This window comes from Ambystoma mexicanum, chromosome 6q (genome assembly GCF_040938575.1).
Source record: "Ambystoma mexicanum isolate Mex_15411 chromosome 6q, UKY_AmexF1_1, whole genome shotgun sequence".
NCBI classification, from domain to species: domain Eukaryota; kingdom Metazoa; phylum Chordata; class Amphibia; order Caudata; family Ambystomatidae; genus Ambystoma; species Ambystoma mexicanum.
In genome coordinates this window covers 1617577587-1617598469 of record NC_090937.1, presented here as the reverse complement: position 1 = coordinate 1617598469, position 20883 = coordinate 1617577587, and the positions used below count along the sequence as shown (strand labels likewise).

At 51.5% G+C, this 20883-nt stretch overlaps 1 protein-coding gene across 1 annotated transcript in view; it reads left to right on the top strand.

The window, feature by feature from the left end:
• The first annotated feature begins 1785 nt into the window (after nt 1-1785).
• The window catches only part of LOC138516914 (kazal-type serine protease inhibitor domain-containing protein 1-like), a 39850-nt gene continuing 20752 nt past the window's right edge, over nt 1786-20883 (top strand). The window contains exon 1 of the mRNA XM_069632371.1: nt 1786-2568. Within this exon, the coding sequence (XP_069488472.1) occupies nt 2085-2568 (484 nt within the window). The 5' untranslated portion in view covers nt 1786-2084. The remainder of the gene's footprint in view (nt 2569-20883) is intronic.

Here is a 20883-nt window from a genome sequence, read left to right as displayed (position 1 = left end):
GTTAATTACGCCAACGTAAATTACGGTGGCGTAATTAACTCCATGGTCCCTTAGCGCCATGGATTTTAACACCTGCTAAAAGCAGGTGTTAAAAGCGCCATGGCGCTAGGGGACCTCGTAATTGGCGGTAAGGGGTCGGCGCAGCTAACGCTGGCGTAAACCCCTTACCACCAGGGTCGTAATGAGGCCCATTGGGCCTCATTCCGAGTATGGCGTTAAGGGATAGCGGCCACCGCTAACGAGAGCGGTGGCGGTAATCCCTTACCGCCATACTCCGAGTTCCCTTAGCGCCATGGTGCTTTTAACACCTGCTTTTAGCAGGCGTTAAATACCATGGCGCTAAGGGACCTTGATGTTAATTACGCCACCGTAATTTACGGTGGCGTAATTGACGCCTTCCCCACTCCCATTATGCCCTATGGGGCAAGAATGGGAATGGGGAAGGGTAAATGGGGATTGGGGAATTACCGCCCCGCCAACCTTGGAATGGGGCGGTAATTCCGCCAACCACCAAGGCGCTGCCGGTCCGGGTACGGCGTCAACCAAGGCGTTAATAGCGCCATTGGTTAGCGCCGTACTCGGAATGAGGCCCATTGTCTCCTTCCGCGGATGTACTGGCATGCTATTTCATTTCCCTCATTGTCTCCCTCCTCTGATGTATTGATTCTATTGGTTATTTAATGTCTCTTTCGTGCTTCCCTTCTCGCTCCTCTACTGTATGTATATACCTGGAGACCACCTCCTAAACGCCCCTCGCGTTGTCCTTGTCCTCTGCTGCATTCATGCTCGGGGTACGTAAATGTCTCTCTCCCCTCGTTTGTGTTGTCCCCTAAGTTATGTCCTGTCGGTCGCATAACTCAATGCTCTTGCGCCTGCTGCCTGTGTTCTCTGGGGTGTGTTTCTCCATCTCCGTATCTACTCTGTGGCCTTCTGCCCTCTGACCTTCAGGCCACACCCTGTGAAGCCCCTGCTTCTCTTGATGCCGCCCTCCCTTAGACGGGCCCTAACGTGCCCTTATCGTGTGGGGGTATGAGGCCTCCACAGGTGGGCACCGTTAAGGTGGGCCTCGTGGATGATTCTTACAGCATCTGCGTGTCTTCGTTCAACTGCTGGCCGAACCACTGCGTGCTCCCCGAAATTCCCCAACTGCTCCCCGCTGCCTCATGAGTTTATTGGACAGATCCCCACTGCCCCCCATAAGCCCCACGCCTGTATGTTGATCCGTGCCCGCCGGTCGTCTTGTGTACCCACTGCAATACCTCACTTTAAACGTTGCCTTGTTTAAGGTTTGCCTTCAGGTTTTTTCTTAGCCCACACCACCGCCTTGGGGGGGGGGGGGTGGGGAGGGGAGGCTGGGGGTCGCACACACGGAGATAAGGGCTGGACTTGCTGTCTGGATGTGTACTGGGCGATGGGATTCGATCAGCGAGGCGGGGGGAGCAGGGGTGGGGAACAAAGCTGCCTAAGAATTGGGGAGACCCTGCCAGCGGGGGCAGGGGGTACTGCTGGGGATGATTAACTTATGATGTCGGGTGGGGGGGGGGCTTTTCTGTTCCAATAACCCGAAGTCGCTGATTCACTCCTGCGCCTTACAAACCGCAGGTCGGGGTCCCACGGCTCCCAGGCTGGCAGCAAACACAAAGAGTTTGCTTTTAATTTGAAAGTCATGCTGGCCCCTCGGGGTGAGCAGAGTGGGGGCTGATTGGGGACTCCTCCCCTTGCCTCGGACCTCCCCTCCCCCAGGGGAGGCCCCTGTTATATCTCCTGCAGCTCAGCCCTGGCCTCAGGTAGAGCTGCGCTCCCCCTCTAGGAGGCTGGACCCCATCCTCTTCTCTCACGCTCCTTTAGGACTCCTGTCCCCTCCTTGGGCCCGTTTTCTCCCCTTCCAGCCTGAGCTCTCTTTGTCCCTCTCCAAAGAACCCCAAAGCACCCCCTTTTATGGTTCGGCTGGACGATACTTTCCTCTGTTCGATTTAGACCTCTCTGGAGTGATTTTTTAATGTAGATATTTATTTCATTGGAATTAATTTTCTGGTCACCTAAACTTGTGGCACTGTCCCAGAATCCTTTGCTCTACACGCGCAATGGCTGTCACTGTGAGCTGCCATCTTCAGATCCTTGCCACTCTCCTGCTAGTTGCCATGGCGGCCAGCTTCCCCCGGCGTTTGCCCTTCAAGGGCTGGCACAATCTGATCTTGGACTCGGAGGAGTGCTCTGCTTGCCAGGTGAAGCTCTGCCCCGCCGTGCCACCCTCGTGCCCAGCCGGCAGGGTGCGTGACGTCTGCGGCTGCTGCTGGGAGTGCGCCCGGGCCGAAGGCTGGCTCTGCGATGCCAACCCAAGGTCTGACCGAGTCTATGGCCTTTGCGGGGAGGGCCTGGTTTGCCGGGCTCCAGAGGGCGAGGCTGCCTTCGGCCTGGCACCGGAACCACGGTGCGCCTGTGCCAAGCGTGAGGTCCTGTGTGGCACAGACCAGAAAACCTACAGGAACAGTTGCCAACTCCGGGAGGCGCGGAACAGCCAGGCGGAGCCGGACCTCGCTGTGGCGCACAGAGGCCCCTGCAAGTCAGGTAAGAACCGTTCGCTCGTTTATTGCAGTGCACCTTTTAGTAATTGCCCAGTTCATAATGTAAGCATCCACTTTCTTTCTTAAATCTGAAGTAACTCAGGTGTTAATTGCCAAAAGACGTGGCCCACCTGAAGCGTTGTAGAGAAATCGCTTGCGGCCTAAATATCACACGGTCCTTACATTCCTGCAGCCTCAGGACAGGGCAGCGCGTTTTAATAAATGAACAGGCCTGGCCAGGGTAATGCTTTCATGGGCCTGACCCACCAGTCAGCACTAGACCCATTTCGGGTGTGGGGAGGCCATGGTTTGGGAGAGGGCAAGACTGGGCGATTCTCTCGCACTGGCGGGTACCCGCCACTACTTGGCAAGCCTCATTCACCGCACATGTAATCCCGGGAGGGCAACTAGGGGTCCAACACTTTGTGATCTTGTAGTGTGTGCAGCGATGTGACAAGAGGGCTAGCGGCAGAGAGGGGCTCGGACCTTATGTTGTCTGTTTGCCGAACGTAGGAGACAAGGGTTGGAATCCCCGTTTGCTCGCTTGGATTAACTTTAACAGTGTAACTGTGTGACCCTGGGCAAATGGCCTCGCTCCTGTGTTATTCGACCGCTTTTTTGCAGAGCCTGGAAGCGCAAGAAATAAGCGCTTAACATGTGTTATCGAGTAGATGGAAGAAGGCACGTGGGTGGGCTTTGATAGTGTCGCTATGCCGACGGGATTCAACATAGCGCTTGTTGATTTAGCAGTTCACCTATATCACACGTGTCTCATCTACCGTAAGTGGGACTCACAGACAAATCCCTTTATTAACACATGTTTCATGAGAGATAATTGTGGAGGGGGCGGCGTTTAATGCTTACTTGCTTCGGCGGGACGTTCCTGCTCAGAGAGTGCCCTTTGTATTTACCCCAAGGAGCCCTGCTCTCTCTGTAACATCCCTTTAGGGGCGAGGGGGGATCGGGAATATAGGTATTCCACTCTTGTTTAGGGGGCAATCATCTTTTTGCGACCATGTTGTGGCGCCTTAAATCAAACGTTGAAATCTCAGCTTCCCGTCGGTCCCGACCGTGTGATCCTGAGCAGATCACCACAACCCCCAGACGTCTGCCACAGGTTTTCGCGAAAAGTGAGTAGCATGGGAAGGAAAAATGAACAACTGCATTTCATCAAAGTAAAAAAAAAAGCGAAGTGACGGCAATTGATTGTGGCGCGTTATTAAATTCGGAGATGTCAGGCAACCCGCCTTAAAGAGGGCCGTGTGTGGGAAATGCACGCTCTCGGCCTTTCCAGAGAGAAACGCTGGGGAGGCGTGGGGGGGGAGGGGGTGCATGAAACACAGGATCGTCAATTAAATACAATAGTTGTTTATTTTATTTGAGGGAAATATGCCGTTGAACAAGTCAATGACACTGTTAAAACAACGGAAACTGATCAACTGATTGACAACACAACAAACATACAAGTAGCCCCTAATGCTACCATATGCCCATACCTGCCCATTTCTTTTCTTCCCTATCTTTTGTTTGAACCCCCTCCCTCAAACCCCACCCCTCCGTCCCCTATAAAATCCCACCATTTCTGTCCCGAAAGCCCATTACATTATGCAGGTTGCGATTCAGTGGAAACCAGCGCTGCTTGTGTTGTTATTTCCTTTGCATCTTCTAGCTGTACTTTCCCACGTTCTAAATCTAGGACTACAAGTCCCAGAATGCAACACAAACACACCCGGCTCTACGTGCAGCCCCAGAATGGCACGGGCACGTTACCGTGTGTGGCCGTGCAGTCGGGGTTCGTGTTGCTTCCACGCACAGCATGTCTCTGCATTTCATCAACGTACATTTCTTCCCGTGTATGTTTTAGCCTCGTCATAAATCCGTTTTTATTGCCTGCCATGCAATCGGCTATTACTATTTTCCAACTCAAAACAGACTGTCCAGGAAAGTCTGCTGGCTGGGGTGAAGCGGGAGGGGGCGGGGTAGACCCACTAGGACAACATTCGCAAGTTGGAGAAGTGTATTCCTACCTCACTACACAAAGCATCTCGGCGCTAGACTTTTCTACTGCGTGTTGTTTCGGTATAAGTGGCTGTCAACCCATAGTGTATTAAGGGTTAAACACCGAAACCCTGGGCTTAAGTACCCGGGACAATGCTTTGGTGCAAAATCTTTCACTTGTCAAAGTGCTGGTGCGCCTCTCTAGACTAAGGTTTAGTTTCGTGCTTTACAGGAACGTTTCTTAGTGTTTTTCAATGTGTTCGTCCCATTGAAACACGCTTTAGGGGTCAGCGTTGTAGCAGAAGGAATGCACGCATGGGCGGATTTTAAAGAAATGTTTCATCGACGGGTACACGCGCACTTGGGCAACAAATGTCCTGGGGCAAAAAAAAAACAAAAAGCACCTTTTTTCAAGACTTTATTTTACTCCGTCGCCAGTTCCCCTGGTCTTTGCACTAGTGTAGAGTTTGCGCCCAGGTGACACAATGGATCAGAAGAACGTGGTGTTGGCGCTTGGGGAAAGGTTGCCCGTGTGCACTGGAGGAAGGTTTCTGTAACATGCCCATACATGCCGCTGGCATATGGGGCGTGGCTGTCGGGGCTCTGTGGCACAAATCAGGCGGTCATTAATGAGCCTCACGCGATACTGCATGTTGCGTTATTTATGTTCATTGTGCAGTTATTATATTTGCAGACGCCCGCTCTGGGTGTCTTTATCGTGTTTCCTGGGTGCACTCCAACTCGTGTCGAGGAATGCATTTAATGTTGTGTGCATTTTAGCGACACGGTTTTCGTGGGTGTCAGAAATTGGCATTGATATAACCAACCGCAAAGACACTCAGTGGCATACGGGTAAACATACCACGTGTTGTGCCTATTAAGGCGCATTTTTGGAATATTGTTGGGTATTTAAAATTACATATGTTGCCTGTTTTCGTTGCCATCTTACACTTTCTGCTAGTTCTGTGGACTGAGTAGAGGACGGGGAAGAGGGTACACGGCACCGGATACTTGTATATTGCGTTATATTTGAATTCTACCCTTGTCATGAATCACACAGTGCGGCCAGTCACGCGTTGAAGCCGGGAGTAGTAGCCAGGGTCCAGGTTCTGAATTCGACATTTTACTCTCTCCTCCCTATAAACATGCACCCAAGTTTTGATCAATATTGTGATTGGCTCCGGGCACATAAACGCTCAAGCCTGCCCAGTGACAATTATGCGGTGCCTGTCTCTGCCCCAATTGTGGGGGCGAGGTGTGGGGGTGCCCTTGCAAGTCTGGGCAGCGCTGTGTGGTGTTCAGCCAGATCGCTGCATTCCGTTGGTGTGTGTCACTTTATTCACGCATCCCTGGCACTGCCCCGCCATGCCTAAAAAGGAAACACGAGTTGATTTCAGAGTTGTATATCCCACCTCGGCGTTTGGTCATGTTTGGCGCGTGTGCCTGAGCGCGCGCGTGCGTGCGTGCGTGCGTGTGTGTGCGCTTTTGTGTGCGTGCGTGTTTGTTAGGCAAATCGCAGCATAGCGCTGTACACATCCTAGTAAATTCACATTTGCCAACCTGAAAAGAGTAGGCGCTGTAACTAAAATGCTCCCAGAACGTCCCTTTCAGTCTTTTTATAAACCTTAACACATCTGAAAACAATCTTTGACCAGAGACTCCTTTTTTCAGTTGTGAAATAAAGTTTGTGCTCAAATTAACTGTTCGTGATCAAAAAGATTAGACCTGGAATTGTTTGGTAAACACTGGTAATATAGAGTAATGGTTATCATGTGCGCGGAAACACTCGCGTTCTTGATTAGGGCACTGCGTGTGCCTTTTCTAGGCGCCTTAAATCGTTAACAAAGGTTATTGTCCACTGAAGAGTCGGTGATCGCAAAGATGATGGAGCCACAGGCCTACTGGGACCACTCCCACCCCAGGAGCCTGAACCCCGGGGAGGAAGAGAGGGAGGGGAGGGGGTCCTCACACCAATGCCAAAGCAACATGTACATGTCATCCTGCGCCTTTTGGGCGGTGGCAGGCCCTGCTCGTACCCCCGCCCCCCCTCGCCCCCTCACCTTGATGAGGCTGCTTTTCTCGTTATCCCATCTCTGTTTACCCAGAACGGGTTAGACTGGTGTTGGCCCCACTTGTAAAGTGGATGGGCGGCGGGGGTTGGGGTGACCTCTCTGATCCCAAACTGTATATTCCATTATCGATCGGCGGGATGATTTACATTCACGCATGGGGGGTGGTGGCGCTCTGAACCCCCAGCTGACCTGCCATACACGCACACAGTAGGGGGTTGGGGGTGCTCGCTCAAGCAAACCCGCCCTTTTTGGAAAGTTGTTTGTGCTCACAGCTGTGCGGCATCTTCTTGCTCTAGATGTAAACAGACCGTTGATGGGGTGGGGGGAGGCACAAGAAAAGGGGCTGGGGAACAAGGGAGGGCGTGTGAATAGATGACCTCCCCGCTCCTCGTGTTTGTTTGGTTCTGCATGTTAATGGGGCCCGAGAGGACCAAACAGGGGCTGTGACATCACGGCTGGGCAATCATGGCTTCATTGTTACCAGTCGGGCGATTCGAAGCCCGAGATTTCTTTCCAGGCGCTTTGGATCAAAGGATACATTAGAAACAATAGAGGGTGGGGTGTGCGTAGGTAGGGAGTCCATACCAGCCCTCCCACCCCCAGGGATACCATTTAAATAACATACACAAAGCTAGGTGGGGGGAGAAACTATTGACGACCATTTTGCATTGTGATGAAAGGGTTTCGATGGAAGGCCCGTGGCTCGCGGTGAGATCATTAGCGTCGGGACAATCGATAACCCCAGGGGAGCCGCACGTGTCCCAGGTCAGCTGTGAGATGCCCAACTAGCACAGCAGGCATGTTGGCCCACCCCACTCAGCACGCGGGGCTTGTACATTCACCATGTATGTTCTATATAAAGTGCTAAACCGAAATTCGCTGCAAATAACGGGTTCTTTTGACCTATTCCAATGGGCACGGGACACGTTAACGCCCCCTGCAGCACAAAGCAGCATTACGACCCAGGCGGTAAATTACCGCCTGGGTCGTACCCTTACCACCATGGTGTAAACTATGTTTACACGTTTACACCATGGTGGATGGCGGATTTACCGCCCCATTCCAAGGTGAGTGGGGCGGTAAATCCCCATTTCCCATTTTACCCTTCCCCATTCCCATTTTTGCCCCATAGGGCATAATGGGAGTGGGGAAGGGGCTAATTACGCCACCGTAAATTACTTTGGCGTAATTAACAACAAGGGGCCTCATTACACGGTAGGCGGTAGGGATTTACCGGTACGGGTAAAATACCGGTACCGGTAAATCCCTGCCGCCTTACTACGAGGTCCCTTAGCGGGTTGGAGCTTTAACGCCTGCTTTTTGCAGGCGTTAAAAACCAACCCGCTAAGGGACCTCGGAGCTAATTACGGCACCGCAAAATTGCGGTGCCGTAATTAGCGCCTTCCCCATTCCCATAGAGCCCTATGGGGCAGAAATGGGAATGGGGAAGGGCAATGGTGGAAGGGGGATTTACCGCCCCTCCAACCTGGGAATGGGGCGGTAAATCCCCTTTCCGCCAAGGCGGTGCCGGTATTTTACCGGCATGAGCCATGGCGCTAATAGCGCCATGGCTCACCGCCTACCGTGTAATGAGGCCCAAGGTCCCTTAGCGCCATAGGCCCTCATTACGACCCTGGCGGAAAGCGACTGACCGGAGCGCCACAGCGGAAATAGCGTTTCCGCCATTGCACGAAGGAGCAAAGTGCGGCCCATTCCGACCCATCGGGCACGAGCACCACGGCATGGCGGAAGTGCAAAGTCCGCGATGGCGGAAATGACCCCAAAACGGCCCACACCGCCGCCGTACGGCGCCCTAGGTGCAATACCGCCACCCCTCTTAGCGGTCACCGCAGTGTGCGCCTCCCGGAAAGTACGGTGGCCGGAAATATACGGAAACGGAAGTAAAAACATGGGCCCGGAACGGGAAACATCCCGGCGCACACCTATAAATACACTAAAACCACACAACCACTAAAATCACTACCCTGAAACACACCCCAACCCGTCAACCACCCTAGCGAAACCAAGAATAATGGGAAAAGCAGCGAAGAAAGCGTGCGAACGCAAGCAGCAAGTCCACTTCTCCCGCGAGGAACTCACCGTGCTAACAGAGACCCTCCAGGAGAATGCTGCCGTCGTCTTCTGCACGCAAATGACCAGGACGGCACTCGCAAACAAGAAGGCCATATGGGCTCTGGTGGCACAGCGGGTAAGTGCGGTGGGGACCGCACCCCGCACCCCACAGCAATGCCGCAAGCGATGGGACGACCTGCGGATACGCGTCCGCAGCATACTCTCTGCCAACCGCAACATTGCCACAGCCACCGGGGGAGGTCCTGAATCACCCATCAAGTTGACCCCCTGGGAAGAAATCTGTGCCTCCACCATCGGAATGGAGAGCATAGAGGGAGTCGGAGGGATGGAGAAAGGAGTGCAGACATCCGAAGATTCAGGTAGGTGGGCCAGATAAAACAATGCCAAATCCACACAGTCCATCCATGTGAAGTACCATGCGTCCACATAGTGCAACAGAAACACATGTCCAGGAGAACGTCCACACACATCGGCCTGCAAGCGCACGTTAAAACCCACAATAAATACATAAATAATTAAAAACCCCTAATACACGCACTACACGTGCAGCAGGCACACCCTAACTGCAGGCTGCCAGACAACTGCACCCTCACTCCACACACAAATCAAAGCACCTCCAAGGCCCCGACCCAAATCACCCTCAGGTACCACCCCAATGCATGTGATACAATGCCATTCCAATTCCCACAGACCCATCAATAACCCTCGCCCTCCTTTACTCCACCACAGGGTCCGATCCAAACGACGAGCTACAGGACACCCCTACCAGCACACCTGCAAAGAGGGCCAAGACCAACGGCCAGAGACCCTCCACCTCAGCTGCACGCATCAAGACACGGCAGCAGCACAAATCAGGTGGCAGCACAGAGGAGGGAACATCAACAGGCACCCCAGCAGCCAGCATGCCCACAACACCACCACCACAGGTCCCCCCAATGGATGCCACAGAAGGCACTGCCTCTGGTGGCAGCAGCACCATAGGTGACACCCCATTGATGGCAGCATGCTCGGACACAGAAAACGGGGATGCCGAAGTCAGATCCATCCATGACCTGTCCCAATCCCCCTGTCTGTTCCATCCCGTACAACATGAGGATACCACGCAGGGGCACCCACCAGACGACGACTGGCCATCCCCCACAAGCCCTGTGGCAAGGCAACATGAGGACAACAGCCCCTCTGTGACACCCCCGCAAATGGCCATGGGCCAGCAGAGGCAACAGTCCCTGGACAAGTTAATCGAACAACAGCAGCAACTGGCCACACTCCTCAAGGACCATGCCGATGAATGTGGGGGCACTAAGGCAGACATAGAAACATCAACTGAGACACTTAGGGCAGAAATAGAGAGAGGTACAGAGACGCTAAGGGCACAAATGGAGAGAAGCACCGAGAGCCTGAGGGGGGAACTGCATGCGACGTCCAAAGACGTATGTGCCGAACTTGCCGCAGTGCGCCGTGTGCTCACTGAGCTCTCGCAAACCCTTAGGGACATGCATGGACGTGAGCAGGCAGACACATCATCCGTTGCAAGTTCCGTCCAGGGCAGCCCCCAACGTAGATCTGGAAGGAACCTGCGCTCCACAGGCAGGGGTGCCCCTGATACCCGCAGAGGGGGCTTGCAATAGCGACAGCCCACCGACAATGAGCATCTCTGGACACTGGTGTTCGGGGGGGAGGTAGGAGGGTGGAGGGGGTGTGTTGGGCTCACTTGGGTGGCGGGTCGATAGGGTGTTCAACATATCACATATGCCATAAAAAGTGCACGATCAACCAATGAGAAGTGTGGACATTGATCTTTGTGTACTAGGCCATCATAGGCGCACAGTCCATATTGTGCATGTCCCAGACACACGCAGTGCCACGAGTCCCGTGTCCATGTATCAGCCACCAGGCGTGAGTGCTAGAAGCATGCATCTATGAGATGCTGACGAATGTCACGGGCCTCCGGTGCCTCGCAGACTCCATGAGGTGCTGCCACATCCCCACCCTCATCATGACCATCATCAGGTGCTTGCAGTTCTGCATCAGGGGGCATGGGCACATTTCTACGTACGCACATGTTGTGGAGCATGACACATGCCATCACCATCTTTGCAACCTTCTCATGGCGGTACAGGAGTGCCCCGCCAGACCTGCTGAGGCAGCGGAACGAGTCTTCAGTAGGCCGAATGCCTGTTCAATGACTACACGGGTACGTGAGTGGGCATGGTTGTAGTCCTCCTCATGCTGGTCCCGTGGGTTCCGGACTGGTGTGAGGAGCCATCTCTTCAGTGGATATCCAGCATCACCTGTATGTGGACGAGAAACGTATGATGTGGAATGCCATTGATACGTACGCACACCCCCCCCCCCTTCCTGGCAGGTCAATGCCAATTCACATACCCCACATCATCATGCATGTAATGAGACTCACCGAGTAGCCAGGATCTGTTCCCTGCGTGTCGCTCCATGTAGCGTGGTATTGTAGAGTTCCTCAAGACCATAGAATCATGGGTTGATCCAGGGAATCGGGCACAACAATGTGTAATGATCCTGTTGGAGTCACACACCATCTGTACATTCAGGGAATGAAATTGTTTTCGGTTGCGGTACTGGGCCTCCATGGCATGTGGGACGACCAATTCAACATGGGTGCAGTCGATGGCACCAATGCAACCCGGTATGCCGGCAAGTGCATGGAATCCCACTTTTGTGTTGGTAATTTCCTGCTCCGAGCGTGGTAGAGAGATGTAGTCGTCTGCGTGCTGCAGGAGGGCATCGAGCACTTGCAATAGTGTCCGTGAGAACAGTGGCTGAGAAATGCCATGCAACTGTCCGACTGTGTGCTGGTAGGTGCCTGTGGCCAGGAAGTGGAGTACAGACACCACCTTCAGTAGGGGTGGGATGGCGGTTGGGCTATCTATCATGCTGACAAGGTCAGCCTGTGTCATGTCCACAATGGCGGCTATGGTGTCCCGGTCCAAACGGTAGAGGGTGTGGATCTGCTCATCAGTGAGGTTGAACGGATGTGCTCGGAGGCGTGGGATTGCGGGCTGCCTGCGTGGTGGTAGTGGCTGTGCTGGTGGGCCTTGCTGGCCCTGCCTTGGCCTCCTCCTCCTCCTGCGTCTCCTCCGTGCGGCCGGTTGTAGTTGGTGTTCGTCTTCTTCTTGGAGTTGGAGCACTTGCAGTGCTATCAGGTCCCCCAGGGCCAACATCGCGAGTCCTGCCGGTAGCATTTCGGTGTGGTTGTGGGAGGAGACTGGCTGTGCAATTTATGTGTTTTCAGGCTGTATGGCCTCCACCTGTGGTGATTGATTCCACCTGTGCAAACTGCTCTCCCCTTTGGCCGAGCACGTCCCGCGCACAACGCTGCAATTCGGGGAATTGTATCTTGCTATTACGATCATGTATTAGTACCCGATGGCCGTGTAAGATTGGTTGATATGTTCATTCTGCTGTGGTCCCATTGTTTCACATACTATCTGTGCAGTCGCGATCTGACTTGTGAGGGGTCAGTGGAACGTAGTACTCGAGTAACGGTGGGCCCTCATGCATCACTGTACCGAGTTGCAACGACGGGCGGGGCGTCCCATTCGTGGGTGAAGGCAGTTGCCATTTTCACACACAGCCGCACTCGATGGAATAATTAGTGATTTCAAACGGCCACAGATGCCTTTTCGACGTGATGTTGCAAATGAGGAATTCGAGGGGCGGCGCTTTCGGTTTCCAGCTAGCGCCGAGGAGATGCCCACAGGTCTGACTGCAAATGTAACGTTCTATTGTTCTATGTCCTTGGGACAGGGGCCATGGCGAGGGAGCAATGATTGATATGAATAGTTGGGGATGCGCAATAGCTACGTGGGCGATGAGGCCGTCCGTTCCCAAATACATGTTACTTCACAACACTGGATTTACGGGCTGGGGCACTGTGGATTTAGCAGGCTGCATAACGCACAGACTCAATGGATGTTTCTAATGTTATGTGAGTAATTATTCAGGCATTTTGATCCCGGGATGAGGGAATGATGGATGGATGCATGGGCAGGTGATTTGATACAGAGTTTGCCATGTACAGGGCTTCTTGGGATCTATCCGCCTCCCCTACGCTATGTGATGCAGGGCTGCCATAGTGGGACCATCGTCCATCTGGCCTTGTTGAGCCCTCCCTGTCTCGAGGCGCCCTCAGACACTTGTGTCCATGCACGTTAACATTCCCATCTGATGGAATCTGTTTTGACAGACGCATGCACAGGTACACTCGTTTGTGATGGTGTTTGCACCTCGATATAGATGGTTATGAGTCGCAAGTGGTTTTGGGGTGGTGATGATCCTTTTGGTTGGGCTAGCATGCATATGGCTGTGGATTTCGTGTGATCATTGAAGTGAGTAGTTGGAATGTAGTTCTGATGGCCATTCTGTTCTTTTTGTTTTCTTTTGGTTGACAGGTATCTCCTCCCCTTTTGCCACTGCCATCTGTATGCCACTCCTGCAGATGGCTTTTACTCCCGACACCTGCTGCTTCGTGTGAATCAGTGGAGCAGCATTATGATCTTATGGGACGATCGCCAATGGGCCACATGCCCTTACGCAGTACTGGTGGCTCGGTGCAACATTTCGGCCTTTCAGCTGGACTAGTGCCTCCCCATTGGGACGGCCCTGCGGTTCTGTGCGCTTCCATGTAGCCTTTTCGTACGTGAATGTGGCTCTGTGTACCATGGGGGTACAGGGCGACACACAGGTAGTGGCTGGTCATTTCTTGCGGAAGCAGCCCACAATGGTGAATGGTGTTTTGGAGTTCATGGCCTGATGGCTGTATGGGCTTGGTGATTTTGATGTGCATTAAATTTCTATTCTGATTTGGCCCGTGTAGCGTTCTTCTTTGCAAGTGATGTGGCATATGCCTATTTGGGGGGCGATGTATTGTGAGGAGATCTGCACTGGGTTCCAGCTTCGGAGTTTGGTTGCGTGGTACTGTACTGGGCGCGTTTGCCTACGGAGCCCGTGAGGTCAGGGATGGGGGCTGCCAATATGACAGTTTGAATGTTTTCATGCTCAGGGGCGGGGGATTGGGTTTTGTGTAACAGATGCCGGTCGGCCAGGTGGACTGGTGGAATGATGTGATTTTCGGAATGTTGGTGGTCACTGGTGCCTGTGTTTGCGTGCGTTTCTTGGTGGGGGACTGTGGTCATGTCCATTGGGATGGCTTCTGTATTCGTGCCATCTGTGCCCTGCAGCTCCCATTGGCCCCTCTTGTGTTTCTTTTGTTCGTTGGCATGCATGGGTGACTTGTACATTTCACTGGTTGCATTGTGGCTTCATTGCACCTACGGGGAGTTGTACTTTGTGGGCAGGGAGCGGTGTACAGGCACTCAGTGGGGCCGTTTACGGTTGATTCGCGATGCCGTACTTCTCGCCATGGCGGAATGGTACATTGCGCCATGCCTGATGGCGTTAGGTACATGTCCGCTTGGGTCGGAATTGGCGTACCGTTGCACCATGGTGGTGTTTGCGGTTTGGCATGGCGCGCGCGCGCGTGCTTGGTGCAGTTAGCGTTGGCGTTCACTTCGGTGTCGCTAATGGCTTCGTACTTTGCGGTGACGGGTCATAATCGCACCGAGCGCTATTCGATGGCGGTATTGCATTTCCGCCATCGTTTTTCGATTTCCGCCAGGGTCGTAATGAGGGCCATGGATTTTAACACCTGCTAAAAGCAGGTGTTAAAACCTCCATGGCGCTAAGGGACCTCGGAATCAGGCGGTAAGGGTCGGCGCTGTTTACGCCGCCGTAAACCCCTTACCGCCTGGGTCCTAATGAGGCCCCTTGTAATCAGGCGTTAAGGGTCGGCGCCGGTCACGGCGCCGTTAACCCCTTAACGCCTGACTCGGAATGAGGATATATTTCCATAATGCATGCAGTGCGTCCTGCCATGGGGTCCCGAGAGGGAAGTATTGTCGGCAACGGGTGTCATTATCGCACTGCAACTGTGCTGAACATATGGATGGTCGTCTGCGCTACGACTTCCAGGTTATATCGCAGCAGCAGGCGCCTTAACGCACCGAACTGCCGCGCAATTATCGCTCTAGGAGGGACACCTAAAAAAGCTTGCGGGGACCCTGAGGTGTCACAGAGCTGTTCTGGCGAGTGGGGTGGCAAAGATGGGATTTGGGGCAGAAGCGTTTTCTTGCAGCCAGGAACCCCCATTCTAGAGATGAGGAGGATGGGCGTGGGGGATGCAAGATAGCGCAGTGGGCTGTGCGCCTGCCCGGGTATCAGCAGGATCACAGATGGCAAACTGGAGCATGGTTGGGTCAAGGCAGCGGGGGGTGGGGGCTTTTTACCCTCGAGGCGGAGCTATAAGGGGGCGTGGTCTGACACTGCACTGGCATTACTAGAAATCAGTGTTGGAGGGGCAAAGGAGGGAGAGGGGGGGGGCAAAAATATAACAAGCACGCCATATAAAGGTCTACGGGACAAACTGGTTTAAGTATGCCTCTATTTTACCAATCTGGTTTAAGCAGGTTCAGAGAAGGTTTAATGCAATACAAATTTTGAATCAAGTTAATATGCATCCTAAAAGGTTAACTCATGTTCAACAGTTGCAAGCATGCCCCTGCACTCAGCAAGAGACTGCATTGTGTTACTTCATGTTGACGTCACTGCCAGGACCGCTTCGGCTAATGTGTAGTTCGAGGTGTATTTAGTAGAAGAGTTATCACTTCCGGCTCAGCTTTAAATGATAGCTGAACCAATATAGTCTGTTTAGCAGAAGCGATATCCCTCACACCTGTTTCAAAAGATAGTCAAGGACAGTCTTTTTAACAGATGAAATAACACAAAAAGGCGCCAAGTACAGGGGGAAAGGAGGCAACTGTTCCCTTGGTTCTTTAGCAATGGTTCCAGCAACCACACGTTGCCCCTGCAGAATTGTTCACAGTTTTCGGTTTCTGGGTCTACACCCCAGTGGTGGCTGGTGAATTTTTTAATTGGAGGTGCATAAATAACTCCCCCAAATATGCCAGTGTGGCGTGGCGGAGCATACCGAGGGAGCCCAAACCAATTAAGAGGTGTTGGGGGGCTTCCCGCCCAGATAATTATTTTTAAATAATGGTTTAAAATGGTAAAACATTTGGGTAAAACACCAAGTAGTTTGCAATTACTTTTGTACTGTAAGGCACGAAAAAAGCAAATAGGTGCAAGGTGCAAGTCGCCAACAGTGCAGAGGAGCAGTTCACCAACACATGTTCAGGTTGCTTTTGCCCACAATATATGCCAGTATAAAAGCATGTTCACGCTGGCCGCGCCCATACATTTACATGCTGGCTGCACCAATATATGCCAGTATTCCCATTTAAGCACATATTCATGTTTGCTTTGCGCATAATGATAGTAATGATACAATAAGAAATCATGTCCTCGCTTGTTCTGCCAAAATATGGCAGTATCCGCACGCAAGAATTTACTCCAGTTGCTTTATCATTAAACATGCCCTGCCACAGTATAAACATATGTCCAAACTGGCTGCATTAAAATGCCATTTTAGCTATATAATAAGATGTATCTTGCTTGCTTCATGAAAGATGCCCAATACAAAAAGGCATGCCACAGTAAGAAATGGCTAGACTGGCTGCATTAAAATGCCAGTCTAGCTACATAACACTTATCATGCTTGCCTCATCATAGATGGGCAGTAAAAAGAATGGTATGACTGCCCTGTGGTTCCCCCAGCACCTCGTACACAATCTGATTATGTGTGCATGTGTGTGCATGCGTGGTGCTGGGGGGCCCCAGGAGAAGGCATGGTATGTTTTTCAAAATATCTATCATAGATGGGCGGAAAAAAATATATACTATGCCCGCCCACATGGGCCTGCCGGCGCCTCCCACAGACAGCTGATTTTAGCTGTTGCACAAGCCCCCTCCTGCCAGAATAAGCTCCACGTCTCAGTACAAACACACATGCACACACATTCACACAACCTCTACACGCAGCATGCAGTCGAGCATTCACACGCACACCCATCATCATACACACACTCATTACACACAACACAAGCATAGACATATAAATGCACATATTTAAATTAACATACCTTCTACCCCGGTCCTGGTGTTCCCTCCCAGCGCTCCAGCTTCTGTGTAGCTTGAAAAAGAAGCAGGAAGCAAAGAGCACTTCCTGGCTTGTGCACATGCACGCAAGAGCTGGAGCGCTGATGACGAATTGGCCTGCTCTGTTTGTATGTGAGAAGAGGCTCACGTTAAGGCCCTCACTACATTAAGGGCTGTGATGGATGCCATGGGGGCATTACCAGACCAGTAATCCCCCCTCCTCAGGTTCTATTACTTTAGTACAACCATCAGAATGGTTCCATGGAACATTGGACCATTGGGAGCCCCATTACAGCTAAGTTAGTGGCAGAGGGTAATAATGGCTGGCAGAAGTCTTCTGACTCAACGTTCTAATGTTTCTCCTTTGTCGTTACTTGTTCAAATGGAGAATTTTACACACACTGGGTCGAATGTTCTAATAGGAATAATGCCCCGATCATCGGGCATTACTGATATTAGAACATTGCAAGGCACTAGCACCCCTTGGCACTCACTAAAGGCTCCCAATTCACTCAGGTCTATTAAGTTCAGCCGATGGCCAATTGCTCCTTGTAATGGCCCACAGAATGATGCATTATAGCTTAAATCTTGAGACAAATGTACATGAACACTCCAAAAAGCAATGAGCATTACAACCATCATAGCAACATCATGTCTGACTCTCCATAAGACTCAAAAGCAAACTATTCCGGTGCACGGCACATAACAATCATAAGTAGTGTGTGAGTCCAGTGGTTCCAAAGGCGATCGGTCGACATTAGGGATGAAGTGGATCGGCTGAGAAATCCGTGTATCGACCCCAACCCCTTGTCAATGTTTATAAACCTACAGCGTCCTATTCAGATCATTGCTCTACTCCTCAGCTCTTATTTCTTTTATTTATTGGTTATTTGCGCTCCGCGTTTGTCTTCCTTCCAAGGCGAGCATTTTGCCCCTGAGCTATCCTCCCGAGTGCTCCTTGCTTTGCCCGGGCACTTTGATATCTCAGGGAACATTTCACCACTACTTTGCCCGGGCACTTCTGGTATCTCGTGGAGCGTTTCACCACTATTTTGCCCGGGCACTTCTGATATCTCGGGGAGCGTTTCACCACTACTTTGCCCGGGCACTTCTGATATCTCGGGGAGCGTTTCACCACTACTTTGCCCGGGCACTTCTGATATCTCGGGGCGCGTTTCACCACTACTTTGCCCGGGCACTTCTGGTATCTCAGGGAGTCTTTCACCACTACTTTGCCCGGGCACTTCCGATATCTCAGGGAACGGTTCACCACTACTTTGCCCGGGCACTTCTGATATCTCAGGGAACGTTTCACCACTACTTTGCCCGGGCACTTCCAATATCTCAGGGAACGTTTCACCACTACTTTGTCCGGGCACTTCTGGTATCTCGGGGAGCGTTTCACCACTACTTTGCCCGGGCACTTCTGATATCTCAGGGAACGTTTCACCACTACTTTGCCCGGGCACTTCTGATATCTCAGGGAACGTTCCACCACTACTTTGCCCGGGCACTTCTGATATCTCAGGGAACGTTTCACCACTACTTTGTCCGGGCACTTCTGGTATCTCGGGGAGCGTTTCACCACTACTTTGCCCGGGCACTTCTGATATCTCAGGGAACGTTTCACCACTACTTTGCCCGGGCACTTCTGATATCTCAGGGAACGTTTCACCACTACTTTGCCCGGGCACTTCTGATATCTCAGGGAACGTTCCACCACTACTTTTCCCCATTCCTCATAATTACTTGCCAGACATTGGTGATCAGTTCTGTGTGATGTCTTGTGTCCTCACCTGCATTCTTGTGATTTGGTAGAGGAGTGACTGGTACTCGCTGCTTTCATTCTGAAGAATTGTAATACCTGTCGCCGGGAGCATGCTTTTCGTCGTCCCCGGACGCCCTTCTGTGGCTGGCTGTACCACAGCTCCCAGAGCCTGCAGCATTCTGGGTCTCAAGGAGGGATGCAATAAGGGGGTGTGGTCTAAATGATGGGCGTGGCCTGAAGAGTGCTCTTCATGTCATGCAAGTAGTGGAAGGAGCTGAAAAGACATGCCTTTAAATGACCCCCATCACTGTGTCATTTGCCCCACAACATGCAGTTCGATGCAGCCTTCAAAGAGGAGACCGCATAAAGCTGCAGGTTGTGGGGTACAATGACACGCTAATGGTGTTCATTTAAATGCACGTTAAATGTAATCACCCACCACTCCCAGCACCAAGAAAAGAGAATCGTGTTTCCACATGCTGGGGTTCTGAAACATAGCCCTAATGGTGACCAGCCAGTGCCAAAGCCACTGGGAGAATTCTTTGGTTTCATTCAATAAACTGCTTACCACATAAAACCTGTAATTGGGTGTAATGTGGCAGAGAGTCTACTAAAGAAATCCAGCACCTACGACATAGCACAACACTGGGCTACTTGGTAGGTGCTGGGTTGCTTTTGTTCTAGTCAATAGACTGCGTGCCTCATAAAACCGTAATGGGTTGTATGTGTCAAGCAGTCTATTGAATAAAACAAAGGCAGTCCAAGAACCTACGAAATAGCAGAGTAGACTTGTCAGGGCACAGCTTGCGTTAGAATCACGACAGTGTAGCGGGAATTCAAAACATTAGATTCTTAAAAAAGTGGATTGCATTGCCGAGTGGAGGGAGCCCCGGCAGGGCCCCGGTTCGATGGAGGTTTTGGGAGACTTCCGGGACTGAGCCCTGGCTAGCCACAGCCCACTTAAAGCCCTGCCTACGCCCGTGTTAGAAGTAATCTAGGAATACGCCAGCGCATAGAACTTTGTCCGCAGATCTTTCCACGCCACTGGTCCACACTTTTCTGACTTCCACGTTTTAGAGCCACACTCTCACAGTTATCCTGAGGTCATCTGTAGAGAGCTCGCCAGTGGGACTTTCATGTCTGAAAAGCAGCTCTCGTGGAAGGGTCTGCTCGAGTGTTGGAGCCATGCTGTGGAATTCTTTTGGTGGTGTCATTCGGGCCACGGAAAAGCCCCACCGTTCTGAAAATATACCACAACCCATGCTCCTCTGTTCAAGGCCGTGTCACTTATAGTCACCCAGGCAGGACATGACCTAGGTAAGACACCCAGGAGGGGGCCCGGGGGATCCATTGTAGCAGATGACATGTTCCAAAACACAACGTGACATAAGTAATACAAAATCAACACAACAGAGCGCAAGGAAAACGGGTGTGGGAAGCTGGCCACAAAACACTCCCCTACGTGCAAGTTATTATAATAAATGAATATTGTATAATATTGCCAGCCAAAAATGTGTGAGGTCATTCATTGTAAATCGATGCGTCCAAATCCCTGCCAGCCCAAAGCATGGGTTGTGTCTCTCTCCTTGGCGTTGCCCCTGCATCGGCCATCACTTGGGCATTACCCTAACACCTGACCTAAAGGGGCGCTGGGTGATCTAGCCTGGGGGGGGGGGCGGGTTCCCCTGAGTACATAATCATCGAGGACCATTTCAAAAGAGTGTGTTTATCTGAATAATTATTTTTTTCTCTAAAAATGCTCTTCATTTGAGTCGGGCGATGAAAAAAAAATTAGGGCAAGTACAGCCTTTCTCAAAAGATTACAAGAGCAATTTCTTTTTTTTTTTAAGTAAAACACTGTTAAATGTATTCCTCCGCTTTTAAAACAGAGTACACAAGGGAACTATTGAGGTTTGAGGAGGAATGGATGGTTTCAGGTGTTTGGGGACGTGAGGGTGAATGGAGAGAACGGTAAGTGTACTAGGGGGACACGGGACACACCCCTAATTTGTAGTTACAATGTTAACTAATGCATTATATATTTTGCAAATAAGGATTCGTTAAAAAACATACAATAAAATGATATTTCAATGTATTTTTAGTGCCACTTAAATAGAATTAGAAAACTTTAAAAAAGGGCGGCTAGTTTAAGAAAAAATACAGGAGGACACAATTATAGCAATCTGTGTGGCAACTCGAGGCAAATACTCCTGTGCAAAAAGACTCTGAAAAAACGACTTGAGAACAATAACATGGAGTGAAATTGAAACGCCTGTGTCTGTGTCTGCAGATGGAACTG